Below are 12,399 nucleotides of genomic sequence, written 5' to 3'. Positions count from 1 at the left end.
AAACTGGTGCTCAGCGTGAAAAGAATTGCGGCGCAAAATCAACCACAGACAGAACTGTTTGTCTCCATGTTTACAAGCCCGGGTGACAAAATATTACACTGTCAGTGCAGACATATGAGCCTAACGATAATGTCATCCATGATATTTCTTCCATGTGGCATATGAGAGTAAAATATTAACAGTGCTGGAGCCACATGGAAGGAATTAAAAGGATCAATTTTTGAAAAAAAATAACCTCCCGAGGGAAAGTGAAGGATTGGTTACAGGGCAGTGATTCAAAGCAAACAGATCACTGGCCGCGGTTCTGCCAGGGCCAACAGCAATGAGGCGTCTCTCAGTGTTAATGAGGCTAACCGTCTCTGTGCCACATTTGATTCCAAGGATTTCTCATTGCCACCACAACAGGTTTTATGTTTTAATTGTCACTGACTGAGCTCAGACTTCACTATCTGTTCATGTAGTCCACAGTTCTGTAAACATTAGCGGAACTAAATGTATTAGTTTTATCCGATTCTCAAAAGCAGGTAGACAAGCCCAGTTGACTGGTCATGGGTAGTACAACTCAGCCTGTGAAAATAGTTGTATAGTGAGTGTGGAGATTCATTCTTGACCTTGGGAACACATATCTGTGATTATTCTAAACACAAGGTTCACTTTGTTTCTTTTTCCCCATCTGATTATCATCTCAATTTGTACTCCAACCACCACTTAAATCAAAGATCAGAGTTGAGGACACTCCTGTACAGAGTGAGCTGCAACATCTTATCAGTGAGGAGGAGGATAAAGAGAGGGACTCCAGGCCAACAGGAACAAGGAGTGGCCCTAACACAACAGACCAAGTCCCAGTGGAACACCCTGAGACTGTCAGAACATCTATCCAGAGTCTTCAAGTGACAAGAAGTCAGAACTTACCACATTCAATGCCAAGGAGTAGCATTCTACTTCTATGACTGTGATGGTTAACACTCTGGCACTCACACCTTAGTGTCTGTATAGTTTACATTTGTAGTTCATTTTGTCCTAATCTGGTTAACTTTATCTTAGACACGTCACATTGCACATGACAAACAAATAAATGACGTGACACATAAGTTTTGTTTCATACATCATACTTATACTTTATTTAGCGGTTTTGACAGCACACTTAGTAGTTGTATTTTGTAGCACGCACATTTAGTTAACTTTTGTAAAGTCACCACACTAGTTTGTTTAGTTAAGTTGTCTTAAATGTTCTTATGTTCATTTCTTGAGCACAGAGGGGGCAACTACTGGCGTACATCTTGCCAGGCCTGAGCTAAAGATGTGCACCAGAAAGCAGAGCTAATAAATACAGGAAGTGGCCAATCAGACCACCAAATGCCTCCCATGTTATAGGGGGAAATATAATTTGACCATTGTTTAAGAGAAAACTTAAGTGAAACACTGATGTTGGCACACGTGTTGATAAAAGTTAGAATATATAGAAGTTTTCAGTGCTTGTTGTGTTTTTACACTTTACATCTCAGAGAAAAAGAAAAACTGCGGTTGGAGCATTTTTCTGACCATCTGCTGAGTGCTGCCGTACTGTATGTACATTAAGTTCATGCAAAGGCCCATTAAGTGTTTAATGGGGTTTGATTGTCGGGGAAACGAGCTGTGACAAATGAGAGGATGTCCTAATGGATGGACAACTTCAGCCACCCAGCCAGAGAGTTTGATGGAGGGAGGGCGGCTCGGGCTCAGCACCAAAACTGCTTCTTCAGCTGGAATGTTCTGTTTACGAAGAAAGAGAATCATTCATCTCACTGCACTGTCAGTTTTTTTTCCCTCAAATCAAAACTACTGATCGAGTGTAAAAAGCACTTTTTTTAAATACTTTTTTTTTTATACTTGCACTTTTCCTAAAAAAGGAAAACTGTAATAAAAAAAAAATCACTTCAGAGCAGCAGAGAAGGAATTGTGGCCTTGATAAAAAGCATAAAATTGCTGAATGCCATGACTAGCAAATTACTATTCAACTATAATGAAGTGGTTGAAGGAAAGACTTAGAATTTGTCGAGAACAAGGTCTGTTTCATGTCGCCCCTGTCAGAGACTTAGCCTAGGAACATAATTTGCAGATAAATTGGGGAAGGTGGAGAAGTATGAAGAGCTGTTTTCACTAATCCCACTTCACCTTGAAGCCCTTTTTCTCTCATTTTTTGCAAGACCATCAACTCAAATCCCACGGCCTGGAAATCAACTTCTAAATTTCGCTCTTGTTCGTGGACAAGGGAGGGAATGGAGCCAGCGATTCTTGTGAAAAATAAATAAACTGTCAATATAGAAAGGTCTGCCTTTTTGTTGGAGTTCTGGATGTTCCCTGGTGATGCAGAGAAGACAGGTAATCCACAGTGAGATTATCTGGCTCTCTCATGTTGCACAGGTGCCAGTCGCTGATATGACACAAAGTAATAGGCCTCTAACAGCCCATGTGGAGATGGCGTCAGGAAAGCTTTAGATAGCAGCAGATAAACAGCAGCAGCCTGCCATTATGTCAACAGCAACAAAAGCAGGGCAGCGTTTCCAAGATTTGACTCACGACCATCATTCTGACATTACAACTTACTGTCATATAATGATGACAAATGGAGCAGCATTAACAATAAATTCATATATTGGTAGCACTTTCTATGACACCCATCTCTAATGCATTATATGTGTTATAATCTGCTTATAGCACTGTATAATTATAGTCATAAGGACTCATAAATATTCAGAATATAAAAACAAACATAACACATTATAAAGCATTTTATGACTTAGGTCAAATCATAATACGTCATAACTGCTAGTCACTCACTTGTTGATCAAATGTTGACATACAGCTACAGGTAATGTAGTATTCTTTCAGTTATTATCTTTAATTAGATCATATCAGATCAATCAGATTATAACAATTTATAAGTGTGTTTATAATGCATTATAGATATGGGCATCATAGAAAGTGTTACCAATAATTTTTTCATTGCTTTTTTCATTTCTTGATAACCTTCTATTTGTCTGGTTATGGCTCTTAAGTGATGTTGTTGTGGACTATTAGCTGTGGGTGTATTAAATGGATCTGGCCAACAAGTAGCTGACAGTGGAAATGAATGTGCATCTTTAGTGACCTCAATGCAAGGACGCCATTGAGATTATAATGAAACATAATTGTAATACCATTGCTGTATTCCCTAAAATGTGGAAACTTGTGTTTCCAGGTGTTGGAGAGTACTACAGCATATGTATAAAAAAAAGAGGTATAAAGCCTTTTGTGTCTCCAGAGAGAGCTGTGTGTGAAATCTGATAAACTGCCTCAAGTGATGTCACTTGAGTCAGCGTCAGTTGGGGCTGAAGACTACAAGTTTGAAAATGAAAATATCTGGGGGTGTCGAGTTAGACATTCCTCATCTCTGCTGCAGGCTACATTAGCCACTACTAGCATAACACTCTTGGACTGAACAGTTGGCGGTTGAGTTGCATTGTGGATAATTTATGAGCCAGGTTGTTGATTGTGAGTCCATTCATTGTGAGTCCAACAATGTGATAGAAGTGCAATGCTAAATCAGAGTACTCTTTTAAAAGGAAATACAAGCAAACAAAATGACTGTAATAGCATTTTATTTAATCTCTAGTTTAGTGACTTGATTCAGTTTCTACATATTTTATATTTATGTTTTCATGCTTTACAGGTAGAGCTCATGCATTAGGCCCCACCTTCTTGCTATATTTATGGGGGCAAATCAATAACAAAGTGCATGAACCCAGCCACCACCATATGGGCAGAGAGGTCTGACATACAGTGGACCATCTTCTCCCTTTCATTGCATTCATTTATGCCTTCTAAAGTCAATGGAGAAAAAAGTAATTGGTTCCCTTTTTTTAAAAAGTGCACATCCTGTGGAAACTTAGTTGGCCGGTACCTCCAAAAACCCTGAGGGCCCGAGCCTGGAGCCAGGTATGCTGAGACAGGAAGCGGTTTGCACATGCTCAAACATATTTTCACAAAATTAACTTAGAAACAGAGGGATGAATATTCAAAATATATAAAGAAAACAAATCAACTTACATTAAAAGTAAATAAGTTAAATATGCCCTGCATGAGTTTGAGGCTGGAGGTTTAAATCAGGAGGACTTTTACGGCAAAATAAAGAATCTAGAAAATTATAAACATATTTGAAAGTTAGAATTTACAGAAAATGCTTTTACAATAAAGATACTTTTTTAAAAATTATGTTAAATACAAATCAGATCAGGACATGAAATACAGATGATGTGTGTGCTGTAGAGGAAGATAGAGAGTGATTTGGGATTTTCTCTTGTTGGTTTGAAAGAGTAGAAGGACACATATAAAACATCACTTCACACATTATCACAAACATACATTTGAATGGTTAAGAAACAAGGTTTGTTGAGGCAGATTACAGTATTAACAGAACGTATGTATGTCTGGAAAAGCACACAGAAAATAAAGAATTTGAAAGGTTTGACAGATGCTGACATCATCTTTGGTGATTAGTGGTGGTTACAATGACTTCACACCAACAACAACACTAGTAGTGTCTTGATTCTAGGATTGGGGTTTACTGTAGTTACTGCATATGGACTAGGACTATCACTGTAGGAGAAATTCACAGACTGAAACATTTGTTGAGTTTGATTGCATAAGGGTTGCTACCCTAATCTAGTGCAACAGGGCTCATATTAGGACAACATGGTTTTAGTAGTATGTTCAATGCCTGGAGTGTTTCCTCCTTTTGGTTCAGTTTGTTTGGTCAGGTGTGAACAAGGCTATTGATACTCCAAACTGCAAGGATTAAAGGGTATAAGGATATAGATTCGGACATCTGACAGCCGGCAATTCCAACTACAACAGAATGAAACATCTATCTGGAACAACCACCATGGCTGAGTGTGTACATCAAGCTGTATTTCATCATATGGCCACTAGATTCAGGACTGAGGGAATGTTACGAGTAAGAATGAATCTGTAACACTGAATCATAAAGCTGAATGAATTATCCTTTTCACTGATTGAATTTGTATCTTTTGGCCGTGAAGCTCAACTCACTGGTGACTGAAAAAGTCTTTATTAGCTCACCTGTGACAATACTTACTTACTTACTTGCTGATATAAAGCTTATTGAAAATCTGCAGAAACAAATAGGCCTATTAATGTAGAGCTGAGCTATTAAACTAATAAATAGTTACTCAGCTGAGATAAATTGTTCAAACAGACTGCAAACTGTTAAAAACAGCACTGTAACATGGCATTATGAACCATATGGTGCTAATTTAGCTTAGCTTAGAAAAGAAAACAAATTGCATAGTCAGTGGCTACAAAAGTTTGAATTCCCACCTCTACCTGGCTCCAAGAAAAGTCTGACTGTATTTAAATGTAGTTAATACAAAGTCACAATGTCTTTTTTCGAGCTGGGGTTTGGCTATCAGTTACCAACTTCACTTCATTGAGAACCTTTGTTAGCACTTTCAAGTGAGTCTTTGTAACTTTTGAAAGAACAAATAACATATTCTTCCTCTTACAAATGAAAAGTGGAATTCTAAGCAATAAAATAACACCTTGCTCAATTCAAACACACCCAGGGCTTTTGCTGGCTAACTCCATTTGGTATGAATAAATAGCTTATGGTGGCTAATTTTAGCTAGTCTTAGCTACGTTTTAGAATTTTCCATTATTTGTAATTGCCACTTGTGGCAAAAGTTACATTAGGTGTTTCCCAATACAGAGTACACCAAGTCTGAACTCACATTCTTGAGAATTTGAACTTGGCAAGTTAAACATTGGAGACACTTAATTTAAAATTGGGACAACAGGGTTCTTGCCGACATCAACAGAGCTGCACACCAGAGCATGAACGTTTGTGAAACTGTATACCATCCTCACTGTATGTATATATAAAAGAACATTTTCATGTATTTTCATTCAAGTGTGGTGAGATCTGTTCATATGAGTTTCCAAAAGTACACAGAGGCAGCACTATTCAACGTTAACTATACAATATGAAATATTAAACTTAACTTTACCAATAAAATACTTAAGAATCAATGTGGCAACAAGTATATATTTGAGATTGAAGTTTATCTTCCAAAATGAATTATATTTTTTGTTTAAAATACTTTGGAGACATCAGAGCCAGCGACAAATTACCAAAAAGCTTCAGTTCTCGGGGATGACCATGGATGCCGTCTGGCTGGTTTTGCCAGTCAGCATTAAATTTGATATCACAACAACAGTTTTAGGATGAACAGTTGTGAGTTTGGCTGTCTTCTGCCATTTCTGCTGGTTGATATGAAATGCATGCTGGGATACTTTGCTAGGATACCCCAAGTCCACACAAGTCAAATCCTGAAGCATCCTGGATAAAATACACAAAGTAAGAACACTTGAGGGTGTTTCACAAGAATGCAGATTGAGAAATGCTTAGACTTGCTTTAAAAAAAAAAAAACTGTTTTTGGTTGTATTTCCCTGACTGACAGTTGTGTCAGCCTATCACAGTCAGCCGTGGTGGTTATCACTTGCACCTCTCATCAGCTCCACCCAGGCTTTCTCCCCTTTGACCAAATTTCAATTTTCTGGCAGCATAGCTTTAAAATATCCCTCCAGAAAGCTGTATGTGATGCCACAGACACTTACTCTACTGTTTGTTATTTTACATTCTGGACTGATACACATTTACAGTATATAAACAATTTTGAACAAGAACAGCGCAGGCAAATCCACCATAGTTAGCTAGACTGGAATCCCCATACCTAATTTGGCGGGACCCTTTAAATTTTGCTTGTACCACATACAAAAAATACATCAGAGCGAACTGGTCTTTGAATTGGAGGGTGGAGCTGTGAAGCATTCTCTCTAAAAGTCATTTTAGACATCTGAGTGTGCGTAGTCTCAGCTTAAAATAAAGACTATATCCTTGCAACCTCAACTCTGCAGGAAAACCCGCAGCAAACCAGATAAAAACACTGTTTTATAAACAGCAGGGGGACATTCTCAAGCTATCACAACACTGATAATTTGAGATCACAATACTGAACATATTAACAAACCTTGTACTGCAGACTTCCTATGAATTTGGTATAATCATACATGCAAAGTGAGTAGATCACTATTCTTATAAAAACAAGTGCCATTTTACCTACAAGTTTCCATTCCCAAAGTCTTTTTTGTTACATTTGTCCTTTGTATAAAGTTGCATAACTGACTGAATAATAATCTTTTTCAAATATGTACCGCTGGCTGAGAGGGATAGCATGAAGCTATAAAAATCAAGGTGGAATGTAAAATCCATGGATTCTGACATCTGGATTTGTTGCCTCTTTCTTCCCAGTTACACACAGTCCAGTCTCAAATCCAACTCCATGACAATTCAGAAGGAAATATAAAATTCCACCAGTGAAACTTTCACAAAGTAAAGCCAGCAGTTTGACATGTCAAACACTAACTCAGGTGGTGAGTGCAAACTGGTCCTGCTCTATAGGTTTCTTCACCCAGGCGCCCAGTCCGGCTTTGTGGAAGGCTCTGAAGAGCGTCTGCTTGGCGGAGTGATATTCCAGCGCCGCCTGCTTGGCCTCGTGGTAACTGCTGGGCCTCACTGTTCTGATCCGCAGAGTGCAGGACAGCTACAGGACATGGAGAGGGAGGGGTCAGTCGGACAGACAACAAAGCTTGTTTGCTGAAAAAAATCACAAATGCCAAAGAAGCAGGATGCATATCTTTGCTTAACAATTGCTTTTTCACTAAAGCTTACTTTTTTTTTTTGCCTGCCAGGGCACCTCTACCATGGAACGACCTGCCCGAGGAACTCAGACTTGCAAAATCAGCATCTTCTTTTAAGTCGCTCTTCAAATCTCACTTTTATCTGAAGGCTTTCTTGTAATCCTGTGCATGTGTGTGAGGTTGTGTGTGTATGTCTGTTCATGCTTTTGACAGGTCCTGTATGTACTGTATATGTTTACATATGTGTCAATGTATGTGTGTATACATTGTGCACGTACATTTATGGTTGTATTGTTTTAGCATTACTTTATTATCACTATTTTATCTACATTTTTCACAGTTTTGACATGAATTATTTTATTACCTTATGCCTTATGCTCATTATTTATTTATTTACATATATACTGTTTATTATTTATAGTTTGAGTAATGTATATGTTTCTACATTTCATATCTGCAGGGATTGACTTCAATAGATGAGATTAATGTAGCAGCTCATATTTACTATGCAGATGAAAAACACTGAAGCTTCCTCTAAGGGGATACAGGGCCATTAAAAGCAGCATATTTTATACCAACAGGGTATAGTGTTTAGATTAATTTTTAGATATTCATATTATAGTTGTGTATAGTTATTTATTAATGTATTTATTATTTATTCCATAGTTTTATAGCATATAGCTTTGAATGTTTTTTAGCTCTTACTTTCCTGGATCTGGGTGTTGTCCTTACAGAGATAAATAAAGTTGTATTGAGTTTATAGGGAAACAGATTAAAGATGCAAAAAAGAACATGATGCATGATAGAGCCATGCATCAGCAAAAGTAGCATGCAATAGAAATACTCAGGTAGTAGGTAGGAAGTAAATACAAGAAATTCAAAATTGTTCTTAAGTCACTACTTGAGTAAATGTACGTAGTTACTTTTCACCCATAAGTATCCTCTACCTTCTAATGCCCTTCCTACAGTAGAGTACGATATATTACAGTACAGTACCATCAGTAGAGTGTGCTGAGTGTCAGCAGTCTGTTACCTTGCAGTGCAGGCGTATCCAGCGGCTGTAGAGAGCGTGTTTGCAGAGCCTGGACGGTCGACCCAGATCATCTTTCCCCGTGGTGGCGTTGATCACCTCCAGACCTTGGTCTCCCACTGTCCAGTTCACACTGAAGTTGGGTGCTTTTCCTGGTTGACGAGCTTCTGCGTTACTTATTCCTACAGATCACAGACACATGTCAGAGTTTCAGGTAACAGTGGACATGATGGGGAAGCAAAGGTGAAATCCATTCTACAAAACAATATACATATATACATATACATAAACTTGATTGAGATTCTGCTTGTACCTGTATATTATATATTGCTCATGAACAATTCATATATTCCAAAAGACTTCAAAGGATCACTACATAGCAGGCATTTCTCAAAACGCTGAGTATACTAAGTCTGGACTTGTGTACTTGGGAGTTTGAACTTGACAAGTTCAACTCGGGAGTCCAAACTGGAGAATATGGGAAGATGCAGTATGATCATTTGCACTTGGTGCAGCAGCGTTGTTGTTGAAACCAGCAGCTCAGATAAGCTCTGGTGATCCAATCTGCTATGTATATCCAATTGGTTAAGTATATTAAAGGAGACATATTATGCTTTTGGTGGTTTTCTGTTATTTATACGCTGTTATGATGTTGGATATCTATGCTAATCATGGTCAAAGTTCCAAAACTTCAGGTTAACATATATAGAAATGCTCCCTGCAAGTCAAAAGTCAGGGCTTCAACCTTTTCTGAACGCTTCATTTTTGAAATTTTTTCTACCTTGACGGTGAGCTGACGTCAGCTTGGTCATGTATGGACGGATTTGAGAAGTTGACATTTTCAGCAAAGAAAAAGTAATGAAATCCTATTACTCGTGATTTGTTGATGTAGCCTCCAGAGAGGCTGGATGTTGGCTGTGAAGCAGCTTCCAGAAGCTAACCAATCAGAACAGAATGTGCTCATCAGGAGGGGGGCCTTAAAGAGACAGGAGCTAAAACAGCCTGTTTCAGACAGAGGCTGAACTGAGGGGCTGAATAAACAGTCAGTATAAGATAAATAACGGTTTTATTTTAACTTTAAATCATGCAGATATTCCAGTAGAGCCTCAGATTAAAACCACCTGGAAATGTGCAGAATATGTCCCCTTTAAAAATTAGAACAAAACTGAATATAGACTTTTTTCATGATTTTAAGTCTGAGCCTTTAAATATTAAAACCGTTCTTCTCTCTTTTGGTTTATTAATGAGACAAAATGGAAAACATACTTTCCTACAAGCTTTCTTTGCCTGAAATATACTCCTCCAGTTTCCCCAATACTCCATCAAATTCATGACCTGTGAGATTCCTGCTTTTTTGCTCTTAAAAATGTCACATCAGTACTGTGGGTGTGCTGGGCATGTTTCTCACCACTGAGCAGTGGTCTGTTCAAGCTGAAAGACTGTGGCAGGTCCTCGATCTCAGTAATCCTCTGGTACATGGCTCTGGAGAGGTGGTCGGCATGGTACAGGCTGCCCAGGATGATGCTGGAGAAGTAGATGGGCTCAGTGAAGTAGCTCATCAGAGAGCCTTGAAATCCAACAACGTTCCACCTGCGGGGGACAGAGCGAAGCTTTCATTCCATCAGGCAAACACCGAGCCACTTTGTCAGCACATAGATTTTATTAGATCACGTGCCTTTTTTTTTTTTTTGTAAACCACCAGGACAAAGAGACAAAGGAGGTCAAACCTGAGGGAGCCCCAGCAAGTCTTCAAAACACAAATCTGCAAAAATCAACATTATTGTTCTGATTCATTCTCGTGAAAATACAAATGTGATTCCAGCTCAGAGGAGTCCCGAGCTGTGAGCAGCTCCCCGGCGATTCATCAAGAAGCCTAATCAAAGCTCCAGTGGCCTAATGACACCTGAGAACTGCAGCTGACAACACAGGCAGAAATGGAGTGATTGCAATGTGACACTGAGATAATTCAGCCTCTTTACACATGCACATAATCATCAGGACTCCAGCTGGTCTGGTGAAAAACATCTATCAACAGCTCATGAGGGACTCCTTTTAATATTGTGAAAGAGTAAAGTAGCTAGATTATCGGTAATGTCGATTCATTTACTCACACTGAATGTACGTGTAATATAAGCTTTTCTTTACAAATATTTTTTACATTTCTATGTAAAAACACAAGATCCTGTCTATTGACCATAATGTATGTACTATTACTCTATCAGAGCACTAATGGGGTTTATCTTTAAATGTAAGTAGGTGTAGGAAGATGTGTGATACCACGCTACTATCTGTATCACAAAAACATCTGCAAAAAACTGGAGGTTGTGCATGCAATGGGAGGAGGTCCAGATGAAAATAAAGCTGGTTTGTCTGTGATAAAAAAAAATTAAGCAAGTTGACAGAGAACATGTTATAATAGCTCACTGGGACACATTGTGTTATAAATAAGCAAATAAATACAAAGGATGTTGTTCATGGAATGGCAAGAGGTTATTTTAAAGGGTCCATGTAAAAAACAGAAAAATAACATAACGAAAATATGAAATTTTTTGTTGGTCATTTTGCATGCACTTTTTATTCATAAGCCAAAAAGGCTTTTCTTTTCTAATTTTTTTCTTATTTACCTTTTTTTCAAGTACATCTTGGCTCTTTCAGGGAAAATATACAGCTGCACAGTGGCCGTCAGTTTTTCACACACTATTGGACAATGATTCTATTTAATCATTTATAGCTGTTTTTATTGCTCCTTCATGTCTGTTCTGTTCTTTCAGCAATGAACAGATTTTAGGCCTAATCATCAATCTGTGTTATTTCTATCAGTAACATTGTGTGACCGCCAGACGCAGCTATAGATCTAAAATCAGTATTGGAAGTTATCAGGCGTCAGGTGTTTTTCATTTGAACTGTTAATTTTGATAGTTGACCTCTTCATATTTGACAATTGAGGTGCTGTATGTCATGAGTAGGCCTCGTTGTCCCATTTGGTGAATTAAATTCCTCCATCCTTGCATCTCTTCCTCACATCGTCGCTGGGAGGAGCAAAAATGTGAGGAAGAGATGCGAGTGAGGGAAGCGATGACACACGTTACCCAAATGGAAAGCACCCTATGTCTTCTGTAAAGTGGTTTATCCTGCACTGACATCAGATTTAATTTATGATCTTATTCAAAAGTTATTGAGAATGAACCTTGCTGAATATCTGAATATCAGACATGCTTTTTTAGCGTGTGTTTTACATTTATGCAAATCTGAACCAGTCATGCTGCTTTGTCTGCTAGCACTGTAACCATATATGTTCAGATAGCACCTGGATTAGGTGACAGGTCAACTGGTATTTGTTTAAATCCTGCTAACAACCTACAAATGTTAACATCTAAGAGCCAGTGAGCCGATGAAAAGTCAGAGAATTATGAGGTAATGAAACAACACAAACCTGGCGATTTTGTCACTGCAGGACATGGTGAGCAGCCTCTCACCCTGAAGAACCCCGTCCCACGTCTGAATGGTGTTACTGGAGCGCACTGGGATGGTTCCTTCACCAGACTCGATTTTAGTTCGGAGCTGCCCGCGGGCCTTTCTGTTGGGATGTCTGTCTCCCTGGTCTGACAGACAAAAAGCAAGTACAGAAAAG

At 38.6% G+C, this 12,399-nt stretch overlaps 1 protein-coding gene across 3 annotated transcripts in view; it reads right to left on the bottom strand.

Moving 5' to 3' along the window:
• Positions 1 to 5,073: 5,073 nt before the first annotated feature.
• Positions 5,074 to 12,399, bottom strand: part of LOC121892095 (double-stranded RNA-specific editase 1-like) — a 72,147-nt gene continuing 64,821 nt past the window's right edge. For all 3 annotated transcript variants that reach the window (XM_042404899.1, XM_042404901.1, XM_042404898.1), the window contains 4 exons: positions 12,202 to 12,370; positions 10,177 to 10,358; positions 8,772 to 8,950; positions 5,074 to 7,641 (listed from right to left, as the gene is read on the bottom strand). In XM_042404899.1, coding sequence (XP_042260833.1) covers positions 7,465 to 7,641; positions 8,772 to 8,950; positions 10,177 to 10,358; positions 12,202 to 12,370 — 707 coding nt within the window. In that variant the 3' untranslated portion in view covers positions 5,074 to 7,464. The remainder of the gene's footprint in view (positions 7,642 to 8,771; positions 8,951 to 10,176; positions 10,359 to 12,201; positions 12,371 to 12,399) is intronic.

This window comes from Thunnus maccoyii, chromosome 24 (genome assembly GCF_910596095.1).
Source record: "Thunnus maccoyii chromosome 24, fThuMac1.1, whole genome shotgun sequence".
Classification (NCBI taxonomy): Eukaryota; Metazoa; Chordata; class Actinopteri; order Scombriformes; family Scombridae; genus Thunnus; species Thunnus maccoyii.
The sequence above is the reverse complement of the archived record's forward strand: the minus strand, read 5'-3'. Positions and strand labels throughout refer to the sequence as shown.